At 47.5% G+C, this 14,095-nt stretch overlaps 1 protein-coding gene across 1 annotated transcript in view; it reads right to left on the minus strand.

Moving 5' to 3' along the window:
* Positions 1-5,140: 5,140 nt before the first annotated feature.
* The window catches only part of LOC139758157 (uncharacterized), a 77,189-nt gene continuing 68,234 nt past the window's right edge, over positions 5,141-14,095 (minus strand). Inside the window, exons 3-4 of the mRNA XM_071679315.1 lie at positions 9,516-9,681; positions 5,141-8,640 (exon numbers count right to left, since the gene is read on the minus strand). Coding sequence (XP_071535416.1) covers positions 5,961-8,640; positions 9,516-9,681 — 2,846 coding nt within the window. The 3' untranslated portion in view covers positions 5,141-5,960. The remainder of the gene's footprint in view (positions 8,641-9,515; positions 9,682-14,095) is intronic.

The raw sequence follows: 14,095 nt of genomic DNA on the forward strand, positions 1-14,095 counted from the left end.
AGAGAGGGAGGGAGGGAGAGGGGGAGGGAGGGAGAGGGAGGGAGGCGGGAGAGAGGCAGGGAGGGAGAGAGAGGCTACTGCCCACTTCCCATGCCTTGCACACAACAGCAAACATTGCACCAGTGTTGAGCTGGTGTCGGGGCAGCGAGCCGCTGGACCAACCTTGAAATAAATAAGACATCCACCTCTCTTTCTCTCTCTCTCTCTCTCTCTCTCTCTCTCTCTCTCTCTCTCTCTCTCTCTCTCTCTCTCTCTCTCTCTCTCTATCTCTCTCTCTCTCTCTCTCTCTCTCTCTCTCGTACCCGTCTGTGCCTGGGACCAGAAATTTCCCCCAGCCTCACATTATGCACAGCCTCCCTTGCATCTCCCGATCCAGTGCGACGTCTTCCAGGCCTCCAAAACTCTCGGTGCGAACTTCAACAAAGTTTTTCTTTTCCCTTCGTTACTCCCCTTTCGGTCTCTACCACCCACTGCACATCCCTGGCCCATCATTACTTCTTCATATACACTAAAGTCCTTCAGCGCCATCCTGAAATTTTAGTGGGGGGAGCTGATTTCCTTCAGATACATGGAAATCACCATTTTATTTCATTATTCTGAAGCAAATTCATCATCAAAGACGTCTATGATTCTTGTTGAATGCTTTTCTGTAAATCAGCTACCAGCACGGCGACATCTGCATATACAGAGCTGTGTGGTATTTCCACCACTCTGTACCACCATGGTTTATTCGTACCCACATAACTTTACACTCCAGCCCCACTCTGATGTGTCGCCCCCATTAAGTGCCGACAATTAATAATATTATGCAGTCTAGACTAACGCCCACATTTATTCTAAAGCACTCACTCGTGCCAGCCTTCCCATGTGCCAGCGAACCACTTCCCCCACCGCTCACTTATGCAACCGTTCGCTTTGTGCTAGCGTTCCTCTTGCACCAGCGCTCACTTACATCAGCGTACTCTCGTACTGTCGCTTCCCACCAACTAGATTACAGAAATTCTTCTCATCTTTCAGTAAGTTCCAGTTAACAGGAGAGTAAAATAGTCGTAAAACTGTTTCGTCTTCTTGGCAAGACAAGGAGCTCATAAATGCTCCGTGATACATCTTTTTATTTCAAGTTTTCTCCACGAATTTCTTCGTGCAAGATAACCTGGCCAGGTTAGTCTTCATCATTCTGTCTTCCTGTTTTGTGCTTCTACAAGAAACGAGTCTACGTTACTACGTACTTTAAGTTCGTCAGCTCTTGTAACTTTCGCCCAGCCTTTCTAACTTTCGCCCAGCCTTTCTAACGTTCGTCCAGCCCTTGTAACGTTCGTCCAGCCCTTGTACAGTTCGTCCAGCCCTTGTACAGTTCGTCCAGCCCTTGTAACGTTCGTCCAGCCCTTATATCTTACATCCTGAACCTGTATCTTTCGACCTCTTCAGGTAAAAGCTATCATCTACCTTGTTTCTTTTCTCTACGTCTTGTTTAACTACTGTTTCATCTTCACCTGTTCCTGGCGCTAGCGGCGGCCGGTCTGGACGCTGACTGGAAGTGCTTTCCAGGCGTTAGTGTCGCGTTTGGTGTCGAGTGGGAAGGTGCTTCCAGACTTTACTGTCGGGTCTGGTATTGTCTGGCAACGCTTCCAAACCCCAAATCTTTTCCTCTAACTTTCTTTCTGACTTACATTAATGTCCTTCACTCCTTTTTGCTACATCTTTTCCTCCATGTACCTATTCCATGGTCTATCGTTATCGTAACTCCCCAGAGAGAGAGAGAGAGAGAGAGAGAGAGAGAGAGAGAGAGAGAGAGAGAGAGAGAGAGAGAGAGAGAGAGAGAGAGAGAGAGAGAGAGACATTACCCACATCTTCCAATACCTCCTGCAACACACACTTCAGTCATGTATGTACGTCTCCCTGCCTCGTCTGTTGCACTGATCCCACTCCCTCTGCTTCCCTGCAGGTATGTCTTGTCCCACATAGTTCAGATACCTTGTCTTTCTTCCTTAGATATTTGTCTACCTGTTTTTTTTTCCTATAGAATCCCTAAGTAGCTTTCCATTTTTTGACGTCCAATATCAGTTTCACTTTATATATATATATATATATATATATATATATATATATATATATATATATATATATATATATATATATATATATATATATATATATATATATATATATATATATATATATATATATATATATATGTGTGTGTGTGTGTGTGTGTGTGTGTGTGTGTGTGAGACGTAAATAAATGGATGAATATCGTCAGTAGAAATATTCAGTCTGGACAAAGTTCTTCATCTAGTACTCGAGTCATCCCCAGACTTTGACATTTATGTCTGTCAGTGAAGGAATGTTCCCTCGGTTGGTAGAAGGGCACTTCCCTCACTGACATTCCTCAAACACCCGTTCGAACCAATGCGAAGACACCACCTCCACCCCGCCCCCCTCAAGGTGATACATTAGAGAGAATCTAATTACGTTTGTCCACCTCCGTACCTCCTAAAAGGACCCCATAATGGAAATGAAAGGGTCTTAGATGACGAACTTAGAGTCAGTCTCTCTCTCTCTCTCTCTCTCTCTCTCTCTCTCTCTCTCTCTCTCTCTCTCTCTCTCTCTCTCTCTCTCTCTCTCTCTCTCTTCGGGTGGAAGCGAGAAGCGAGATTCATTCACTTCTTCTTTCACATGTGTGTTCTTCAGGCTCAGAGAGACGACGCGCCTTTTCGACTGGGGGAGAGATGGGTCACACAATCAAGTCATTACTCTGGCAGTCATGCAGTGTGAAGACGAAGCGATACTTCTTGATGCCGCTGCAGTACTGGGAGGATAACGTATGGCTGACAATGATTACGGCTCGTGCGTGGCGGCTGAGTGATACAGTATTGCTCATGAAGGAAGACGAGCGGTGAGCTCTACGCGTTATAGTGTTTTTTTTCTCGCTCCTGTTTGGTGAGTGAAATCGAAGCTTCGCTGCAGTGAGAAGCGAAGGGTCAGTGAGTGCATCGCTCTTGGAGTGAAGAAGTTCTTGGAGGAGACTTATACTCTTTTTGCTTATACGTCACGTGAGGGAGAGAGAGAGAGAGAGAGAGAGAGAGAGAGAGAGAGAGAGAGAGAGAGAGAGAGAGAGAGAGAGAGAGAGAGAGAGAGAGAGAGAGAGAGAGAAAGAGGAAATTGCAAGAATCGATGGAAAATCGTTGAGTGGACGGACGAATTCTGCCATTACACAGCAATTCGGGCCTTGACCTCCCTTGACATGGAACAATTTTTTGACATGGTTTTCCTTTTTCCCCCACGACAGAGTTGCCTGCTATAGCCATCAGGGATATCTCAACCTGATAGAAAAATAATCTTGAGGGATAACTATATTAATCTTCCTAACTTGCAAGAACAGTTTGGTGGGACAGATTCTAGATTATAGACATAGATGCATTGGTCTATTAATCGAGTAGATAAAGAAAATAAGACATATATATATATATATATATATATATATATATATATATATATATATATATATATATATATATATATATATATATATATATATATATATATATATATATACATATATATATATATTGTTTAATTTGTTTATGGATGGGGTTGTTAGGGAGGTAAATGCAAGAGTTTTGGAAAGAGGGGCAAGTATGAAGTCTGTTGGGGATGAGAGAGCTTGGGAAGTGAGTCAGTTGTTGTTCGCTGATGATACAGCGCTGGTGGCTGATTCATGTGAGAAACTGCAGAAGCTGGTGACTGAGTTTGGTAAAGTGTGTGAAAGAAGAAAGTTAAGAGTAAATGTGAATAAGAGCAAGGTTATTAGGTACAGTAGGGTTGAGGGTCAAGTCAATTGGGAGGTGAGTTTGAATGGAGAAAAACTGGAGGAAGTGAAGTGTTTTAGATATCTGGGAGTGGATCTGGCAGCGGATGGAAACATGGAAGCGGAAGTGGATCATAGGGTGGGGGAGGGGGCGAAAATTCTGGGAGCCTTGAAGAATGTGTGGAAGTCGAGAACATTATCTCGGAAAGCAAAAATGGGTATGTTTGAAGGAATAGTGGTTCCGACAATGTTGTATGGTTGCGAGGCGTGGACTATGGATAGAGTTGTGCGCAGGAGGATGGATGTGCTAGAAATGAGATGTTTGAGGACAATGTGTGGTGTGAGGTGGTTTGATCGAGTAAGTAACGTAAAGGTAAGAGAGATGTGTGGAAATAAAAAGAGCGTGGTTGAGAGAGCAGAAGAGGGTGTTTTGAAATGGTTTGGTCACATGGAGAGAATGAGTGAGGAAAGATTGACCAAGAGGATATATGTGTCGGAGGTGGAGGGAACGAGGAGAAGAGGGAGACCAAATTGGAGGTGGAAAGATGGAGTGAAAAAGATTTTGTGTGATCGGGGCCTGAACATGCAGGAGGGTGAAAGGAGGGCAAGGAATAGAGTGAATTGGAGCGATGTGGTATACCGGGGTTGACGTGCTGTCAGTGGATTGAATCAAGGCATGTGAAGCGTCTGGGGTAAACCATGGAAAGCTGTGTAGGTATGTATATTTGCGTGTGTGGACGTATGTATATACATGTGTATGGGGGTGGGTTGGGCCATTTCTTTCGTCTGTTTCCTTGCGCTACCTCGCAAACGCGGGAGACAGCGACAAAGCAAAAAAAAAAAAAAAAAAATATATATATATATATATATATATATATATATATATATATATATATATATATATATATATATATATATCCCTGGGGATAGGGGAGAAAGAATACTTCCCATGTATTCCCTGCGTGTCGTAGAAGGCGACTAAAAGGGGAGGGAGCGGGTGGCTGGAGATCCTCCCCTCTCTTTCTTTTTTTTTTTAATTTTCCAAAAGAAGGAACAGAGAAGGGGGCCAGGTGAGGATATTCCCTCTAAGGCCCAGTCCTCTGTTCTTAACGCTACCTCGCTAATGCGGGAAATGGCGAATAGTATGAAAGAAAAGATATATATATATATATATATATATATATATATATATATATATATATATATATATATATACATATATATATGAATGTGTTCAAGATGTCAGGCACCTTTAAAGAACTTAATATGAGGAATGATTCCACCTTTCTCCATAGTTGTCATAAGGGTTAATAAGATGAACCCGTAACCAAATATTCCTTTATTACCAAACACGTGGTAACATACACCAGAATGCCACTTTAAACATCCGCCACACATTCCACTAGCTCACGACTTGACCGCCACTTCTATAATGACATCTACCAGAAAGTTATGACAGACTAAAATATACGCTAAAACTATATCATATTTTGTCCTAGAGTTGACTCAGAAAACGGAAATATAATCACCCTTCCAACCAATCATTATACATATAAACATACACCTCTTCACGGACTGAAATTCTGCAGGATCCCAAAGCAACTCTAAACACAACTGATGTCACCGTCCACCATAATGAATAGAATCATGAGACACTCGGAGACACTGGGATGAAACGCTTCTCGAAGCCTCAACTCCGTCTCGAAACCTCTCGTTCGAAACAATGGAACTGGATGAAATGATGGGAGTCTCTGGAACAGATACGTGGTTACGAACCATCCACACATACAATTACTACTTCACAATTGACTCATTCACTGTTTTATAACAATTATATTACATATGTAGAAAATTCTCAACAGCTGTGTACATATGTACAGATAGTAGAAATGGGTCTATGTACAAAAAAAAAAAGAGAGACACATCTTCTCTTCTCCTCGTGACAACAGCATCCAGTACCCTACACAGAAACCCCCCTGAACCCCGGATATTCTAAGAGTCACGTATGTACAGGTAGAATTTCCATTCGTCACAGCTCCCCATCCTAACGACTGCCGGTGGCACTAGACCCGAGCGCTGGAGCAGAGCGCCCGCCGAGCTACACTGTTGTCTCGTAGTCCACACGCACCACGTCGCCAGAATGGGCGTCTTGTCACCACGACTCCTTGTCTGGCGGGATGAGGAAGTCCTGCGTGGTGCTCTTGAGGCCATGGCTGTTGTTGGTCACGATGGAGGACTCCGCGTCCTTCTGCGCTTGCACTCGACGCCGGTGGACGACCACGGCCACCAGCAACGCCACCAGGGATATGAAGAGGACGATACCAGCCGCGAGGTACACCCAGGGAAGGGCCGCTAGGAGACCACACGCCCCCGCACCCTCGTCCAGACCTGACGGACAGTGGATGGCCCCGTCGCACCAGAGGTCAGCTGGAAGACAAGCCTGGATCTCCGGGCACCTGTGGGGACAGAGATCCACGCCTACAGGAGAGAGGGGCGCCGTCTGCATGGGCTTCCAGACACCCACCCAAGTCACCATGACCCTGTCGGTGGAGTTGCCGACGAATTCCACCACGAGATCCCGCGACTCCTGCTGTTGCTGTCTCTGGTGATGCCGTCCACGCTTCTGGTACTCGAGCTGCTGCTGGTGGTAGTAGTAGTTGCTCTGGCCGAGGCTCATGCTCGTAGAGGTGTTCCAGAGGTCGGTGGCCGCCAGCTCATCCTTCATCGTCTGGTTTGGGCCGTGCCAGCCACTGCTGAAGACGTGGGTGTAGTCCTTATGCCACCCGGGGCATATGGAGGCGATGGGAGCCAAGCCACCAACGGCGTACACGTTGATCCGCGCCGAGACGTCGCAGTTGGTCTCCGAGGCGGCCACGCCACGCACGCGAAGGAAGAGAAAGGAACCATCTGCCGCCGTCACCAGGCGCGGGAGAGCCAGGCAGTGGTTCCCCCTGGCGTCACCAACGGTAAAGTTCCCATGGCGCCCCGCCAGACGCTGAGTGCCCTGCTTGCAGCCTTTGTTTCTCATGCCTCGGCTGGCGTCGATCATAGAGTACTCACCTTCCAGGAAGTAATCGTTGTAGTCACTCGCTGGAGTCATGACTGGAATGCTAAAGATGATCTGTAGCTTACTAGTATACGAGATGAGGACGAAGGGACGCTCGTGGGAGACGTTACAGAGGCAGGCCCGCATGAGTGGCACTCCATCCCAAGGTTCCTCGCTGATCCAGATGGCTGGCTTCTCTTCAGCGCCACCGTGCGAACACTCGTAACGCCTGGAAGAGTGTTTGTACAACGTGCTGCAACTGGAGCCCATCCTGGAACGTAAGATCCGGAGAGCAATCCTCTCATTGGGCTCAGCCTGGAAGGTGTAGACACAGCGTAGTTTCCGGGCACCACCCCGGCCGAACAGGAAGACATCTCTCGGCGACGCGAACAAGCGATCCGGCTGCAGGGTGAAGGTCCTGTCGCAAGGACCTCCTCCAGGGGTTGTCACACCCCACTGACGCTGATCGACAAACTCATACCGCGCGAGGAACTCCACGTGCGCCGGGGCGGTTCCCTCTGCGTACAGGAGAGAAAGTGTGAGGGTTGGGGATTCCGAGACGTAGCTCTCCCCCGGCAAGCACGGAGCTGCGTGCGGCCCCGGGGCGTGGACTCCGCTACACACCCTTGGCAGTTGGTCAGGACGACAGAATTGGCCGATTACTGTCGTGGATGTGGCGTTCTCCTCCGTCGTGTTCATGGTGTTGTTCACGACGTCTGTCATCATGATGACTGACTCGGTGGGTAACGTCGGGGAATCTCCATCTGTGATGGTGAGAGTGTTGGAGCACTTGGTGGGTGCGGGCATCTCTGGGTGGACGACGTGACGGTAATGCAGGAAGTAGAGCCACACGACCTCGGTGCTGCCCGCCAGGAGGCGCCACGTGCACGTAGTGTTGGGCAGGAGGGAGTGTACGGGCGACTGGATGTAGCCACTACGCTGGCCTCGACTGCTCACCATATAGTCGCAAGTCGACCCCTCGCGGATGTACGCTGTCGACTCGCGGTCGACAAACTCAACCTCGACGTTCAACTCGAAGCCGAATGTTCGACGACGGGGAGAATCCTGGAAGGGGAAGTCGAACGGCGATGCATGGAAGATAAGAAGAAGATCTGGACCGCTGGATGTTATACCAGTAAGTGGTGCACCTCCCTTACAGATGCTGGCCAAGACGGCTGCATGGGTATTGTTGCCATCGAAGGCTTCCAGGTAGTCATGCAGCACATAGCAGCCGGACCCCACCTGGAGCTTGCGCTCTCTGGAAAGATGTGGGGCATTGCGGTCCTTGATGTAGATGAGGTGAGGGTTTCGCTGGCGGACGCGGATCAGTGCCACCTTCCCGTCGGGCACCCTCGTCTGGCGGATGTGGTAGTAGCAGGTCAGGTTCCTCGGGTACATCCCGGGGAAGTTTGGTGACTGAACTTTACAGTTCTTCTTGTCGCAGTTCTCGAACTCTTTGTCACAGAAGGAGTTGGGGACATCTTCCCCACGGTAGCTGGGGCTGTAAGGAGCCCCGTACCGGAGTATCGCTCTCTCCTTCCTCAGGAACTTGTACGAGACGCCGAGCATGACCGCCTCCTGTGGGGAGAAGGCCCCTGGATTAGGTCCCTCGTCGTCACTGCTGACGTTGAAGACGCGGAGCATGACGGTGATGGCGGAGGTCTCCGAGTAGAAGACGTTGTGGCCCCAAGACGTCCCACACCAGTAGCCAGAGTTGAGCGGCCGACTCAGCTCCTCGATCTGCATGTAGCCGTCGGGGCAGCCGGACATTGTGTGGGAGACGAACCTGGGGCGAGACAGGAGAGACAGACGCGTTACTGATAGATACTACGAGTTTGAGGGTGACATCGCACAGTTCGCGGGGCCAGACAAGATGGAAGATAATTCTGACGTATGGGAAAGGACAGTGAGGGGAGAGATGAATGAGTAGGAATAACTTACAAAAAAGTACAGAAAAAGTATTGACTCTTGATGTCCCTTTATACACCTTAACACAGGCCTACCAAAGGCCATCTGTGCACCTTCATTCATGATTATGGTCTCATGTAAAAACCTTTATGGCCCTTCAAAAATACTCTTTAGATACCTTCATTTTGACAGTCCTTTCCTATCGTGTTGTGAGCATTTATCAGTCCCTCCCTTCATAGGTGAGAGCATTTTGACAGTCCCTCCTAGCAGAGGTAAGTGCATTTTGACAGTCCTTCCCTGCATAGGTGAGAGCATTTTGACAGTCCCTCCCTGCATAGGTGAGAGCATTTTGACAGTCCCTTCCTGCATAGGTGAGAGCATTTTGTCAGTCCCTCCTAGCAGAGGTAAGTGCATTTTGACAGTCCCTCCCTTCATAAATGTGAGCATTTTGACAGTCCCTCCCTGAATAGGTGAGAGCATTTTGACAGTTCCTCTTACATAGGTAAGAGCATTTTGACAGTCCCTCCCTTCATAGATGTGAGCATTTTGACAATCCCTCCTTGCATAGGTGAGTGCATTTTGACAGTCCCTCCCTTCACAGGTGTGAGTATTTTCATAGTCCCTCCCTTTCATGGCTGAATACCTTGACCATCCCTCCCCTCTTAGAGTTGAAAAATATTTACCACTAGCAGAGTTGAGCGAGTGAGCCTTCCTTCTCCTGTTATGGTTGACCATTACCCACCCCTATCTTACCTGCCCAGGGTGAACTTCTCGATGCTCAGCTGAACCAGGTCCCCGTAGGCGTCCCCTGAGGCGATGAAGGTCAGCTGGCAGAAGTGTGGGAGCGTCCCCCTGTGCGGGCGGGGGATCTGCAGCCTGTAGGTCGCCCCCACACGCCCATAGTACGTCCTATTGCAGGCTGTGGGGGAGTGGGATGGAAGTAGGTTGTTAGAACAGGCATTAGGGCGAGAGATGGTTCTTATGGGGACTGATGTGGTCCCTAAAACCAACTACGGGATGGAGGCGGTCCCTATAACTGACTGTGTCATTAGAGGTGGTCTATAACTGATAGTGGGGTAGAGGTGGGCCTTATAACAACCTATGGGGACTGACGTGGTTCGCCTAACAACCAGTAGATGGCCCGAAGTAATTCTATATACAGCTGTGGGATAGAGATGGCCCTATACAACAACCTTGTGAGACATAGACGACTTGTAACAACCCTGTAAGACAGAAATGACCCCAACAACATACCTGTGAGACAAAGTCGACTCCTTCAACAACCCTGTGAGACAGAGTCGACTCCCTCAATAACCCTGAGACAGAGACGACTCCTACAACAACTTTGTGAGATAGAGACGACTCTTACAACAATCGTGTGAGACAGAGACGACTCCTACAACAACCATGTGAGACAGAGACGGTCTGACAATAACTTACAGGACGGGTGTAGATTTTCCGAGTCATACACACAAAAAACGAAAGTATCAACCATTAAATCCGGATTATTTCCAAGAACCCTCGAGGTAAATCTAATGTTATCCGGATGAGGGGGTCGAGAGGGCCAGTGGTTGATGCTATAGCCTCTGTCCCTATGGCAACGGAAGGAGATTACGACGCTCCTGGGCGACCAGAAGGCTTGAAGAAGGATGGAAGGGTGGAGGAAGAAGGAGGCCCAAGATGTAGACAAGACCGACCACTTGAAGATTAACTGTTATGATGGTCTCCCTCCTCCCTCAGACTGTGGCGTTCTCATCCTTTCCTCTTCTTCCCCTCTTCCTTCCCTCTTTATTCCCCTCTTGCTTCCCCTCTCCTTTCCCTATTGTTTCCTCTCTTCATCTAACCTTTCTACCTTTGAGAGTCAGGTCTACAAACACCCTAGGGGACCCTGACTGATTTTTTCTATTTGTTTTCTTCTTTCTCCCGAGATGGCTTTGATGAGAATGAAGACAGTCAGGAAAAATGCTAAAAGATCAATGCCAATACAGGACATGTTCCCTGGCCCAACCCATGTGAATATGAACGAACACTTGTACAAATTTACGTACAATCTTGTCATACGTATGTACAGGGGTGGTGCATGCTCCAGCGGAAGGCAGTGTTTTAGTGGTGGATTTATCGACACTTGTTGGAAGAAAATGTGTTGAACCTGATGAAGAAAACGTCCATAATTTGTGACGGGAGTAGGAGAGAAAAGAGGAATTGTCGCTCAATGAGATCTTGCCCAGTCCAGCTCATATGAGATGAGAATAGAAATGTTAATGATATCTAAAGATAATATGGTTATTAGAATAATCCTTCCCATCCTATTTATTACCTGACGACTTGTCAGGGTACTGGAGAGCAATCGTAATTCAAGTCATAGTCAGCAATAGACCACTCTTGCCTATATACCTTATAAACACCACACAAGGCATAAACTGATAACCCTAACACACACACACACACACACACACACACACACACGACTGCGAAATCATTCACCAAAGATCTTTCCATCAATGAGGAGCGAAACTTAAATGTTTTAAGGCGAGCAGATACCGCCTTGGCTCTGAGCACAAGCGATGCTGGTGACCAGCGCTCCAGAGGCGTTGTCCCCGTGATCTAGTGGTCAACTTCCTGGATGCGAAGGTCACCATGATCCAGGGGACGTATGGCTGCCCAGCTGGAGCTTAAGAGGGAATCGAGGGAAGTGTAGGAGCGCGGCAGGCGACCACCGCTACATCTCGCTCAACACAGGGAGGACACACCAGGCACTTGGGCCTGAGGGCTTGACTCGGTGATGCATGGCTGTCTCCTGCCGACGGAGCGATCTGTCTGGTCAGTTCCAATTACGAACTAGACTCTAGCCTGTGAACCGGTCAGCTGATATCCGGCATCCCTCTGTGATGTGTGTTCGCGGCTTCTCAGAGGGACGAGCGTCTATTTCCTCCCCCAAGAGACGGAACAACAACAGGTCTGTGATGTCCCTGAATATTCTTTGGCCAGGTACGCGCGGTACACCGAGGAGACCAACAGGTTCTGACCGTTTACGAGACGAAAAAGGAGATCCGATCATACCCCATCATGATAAGGTTTGAAGCTTGCCCTCGCTCCCAGCCAGCAGGTGGCCATGCGTTTATTACTCCCCTGCGCTTTGTACACACCTCCCCCTCCCTACTACCGACTGAATGATTGAGCGAGACCTTCAGACCAGCGGCTCCTGGACGCTCCACTCCTCCCGCAGAGCTCCAGAGGGTTCTCGTCTGCAGCAGAGGGAGAGGAGACGCGTTCCAACCTGATCAATTTGCAGGGAGTTAAAAATCTGCAATAAGGTTTCCATAAGGGGATCTTACGGAAGGGGAAATTGTTAATGTTTCTTGGCTACCAGGAGAGTGAGTGCCTCGCTCCCGCCTCCCTTGTTTGTCGACCAGCAAGTGCTTGTCTTACCCTATGAGAGAGGCTTCGAGAACCACATAGCCCCTACTCCAAAGGGTCCAGCTCCCGTCACCTTTGTTTGCCTGTCAACAAATGCCTTCCTTACACCAAAGGGTCCAGCTTCCGTAGCCCTTGTTTACCTGTCAGCAAATGCCTTCCTTACACCAAAGGGTCCAGCTTCCCGTCCCCTTGTTTGCCTGTCAGCAAATGCCTTCCTTACACCAAAGGTTCCAGCTTCCCGTAGCCCTTCACACTAGACAATATGTTCCTAGAATCAGTCTCACCTTGGGGGCTGCCTCCACTGACCCCCCCAGCGTCACTGTGAGCCAGATGAGAGTCACGCAGCTACAGAGGTAAGCCAGCTAGGACGTTAGCTGACTAGCTGGATGTCTCTCTAGGGATAATGCAGCTCCACACTACCAGCTTTAAGAGCTGAGGGCGTCACGAGTGTAGAACTCCCTCCATGTATTGCCTAGATAAGTAATCACACAAACACACACACATACACACACATACACACACACACACACACATGCACACACACACACACACACCAGAATTAAGAAAGGCGAATTAAAGAGAAAAGCTCAAGGCATTCAATTTGTCCATCGTGGAAGACAGAAGAGCAAGGGGTGACCTGACCACAAATCTTAAGTTTTTGATTGAGTTTAATTATGCAGACGGTGAACAGGTTCTGGAAAAATGCGTAAGAACAGAACCACCAGAGGCCACAATATGAAACTAAAGAAGATACTTTCTCATAAGATATATATGAAAAACCACTACATCGACCAACACCTAGGGGGAGCATGAACGGCTGAGTTGACTGTGGACCGACTTCCGCAAACAAGGATTCGAACCTACATCACGGGCAGAGAAGCTGTTACACCAGACTTAGCTTTCTCACATCATCAGACTACGGGTCAAAACTAGTCGTTCACTGCACTTAAGAAATAGCCAGAACATCATAGAACATGAGAGAACATGAGAAAACATAGGAGAACAAGAGAGGACATGAGAAAACACAGGAGAACAAGAGAGAACATGAGAAAACATAGGAGAACAAGAGAGAACATGAGAAAACATGGGAGAACAAGAGAGAACATGAGAAAACATAGAACAAAAGAGAAAATGAGAAAATATAGGAGAACAAGAGAGGACATGAGAAAACATAGGAGAACAAGAGAGGACATGAGAAAACATAGAACAAAAGAGAACATGAGAAAATATAGGAGAACAAGAGAGGACATGAGAAAACATAGGAGAACAAGAGAGAACATGAGAAAACATAGGAGAACAAGAGAGGACATGAGAAAACATAGGAGAACAAGAGAGGACATGAGAAAACATAGAACAAAAGAGAACATGAGAAAACATAGGAGAACAAGAGAGGACATGAGAAAACATAGGAGAACAAAAGAGAACATGAGAAAACATAGGAGAACAAGAGAGAACATGAGAAAACATAGAACAAAAGAGAACATGAGAAAACATAGGAGAACAAGAGAGAACATGAGAAAACATAGGAGAACAAGAGAGAACATGAGAAAACATAGGAGAACAAGAGAGGACATGAGAAAACATAGGAGAACAAGAGAGGACATGAGAAAACATAGGAGAACAAGAGAGGACATGAGAGAACATAGGAGAACAAGAGAGGACATGAGAAAACATAGGAGAACAAGAGAGGACATGAGAAAACATAGGAGAACAAAAGAGAACATGAGAAAACATAGGAGAACAAGAGAGAACATGAGAGAACATAGGAGAACAAGAGAGAACATGAGAAAACATAGGAGAACAAGAGAGAACATGAGAAAACATAGGAGAACAAGAGAGAGCATGAGAAAACATAGGAGAACAAGAGAGAACATGAGAAAACATAGGAGAACAAGAGAGAACATGAGAAAACATAG

Source organism: Panulirus ornatus, chromosome 29 (assembly GCF_036320965.1).
Source record: "Panulirus ornatus isolate Po-2019 chromosome 29, ASM3632096v1, whole genome shotgun sequence".
Lineage (NCBI taxonomy): Eukaryota > Metazoa > Arthropoda > Malacostraca > Decapoda > Palinuridae > Panulirus > Panulirus ornatus.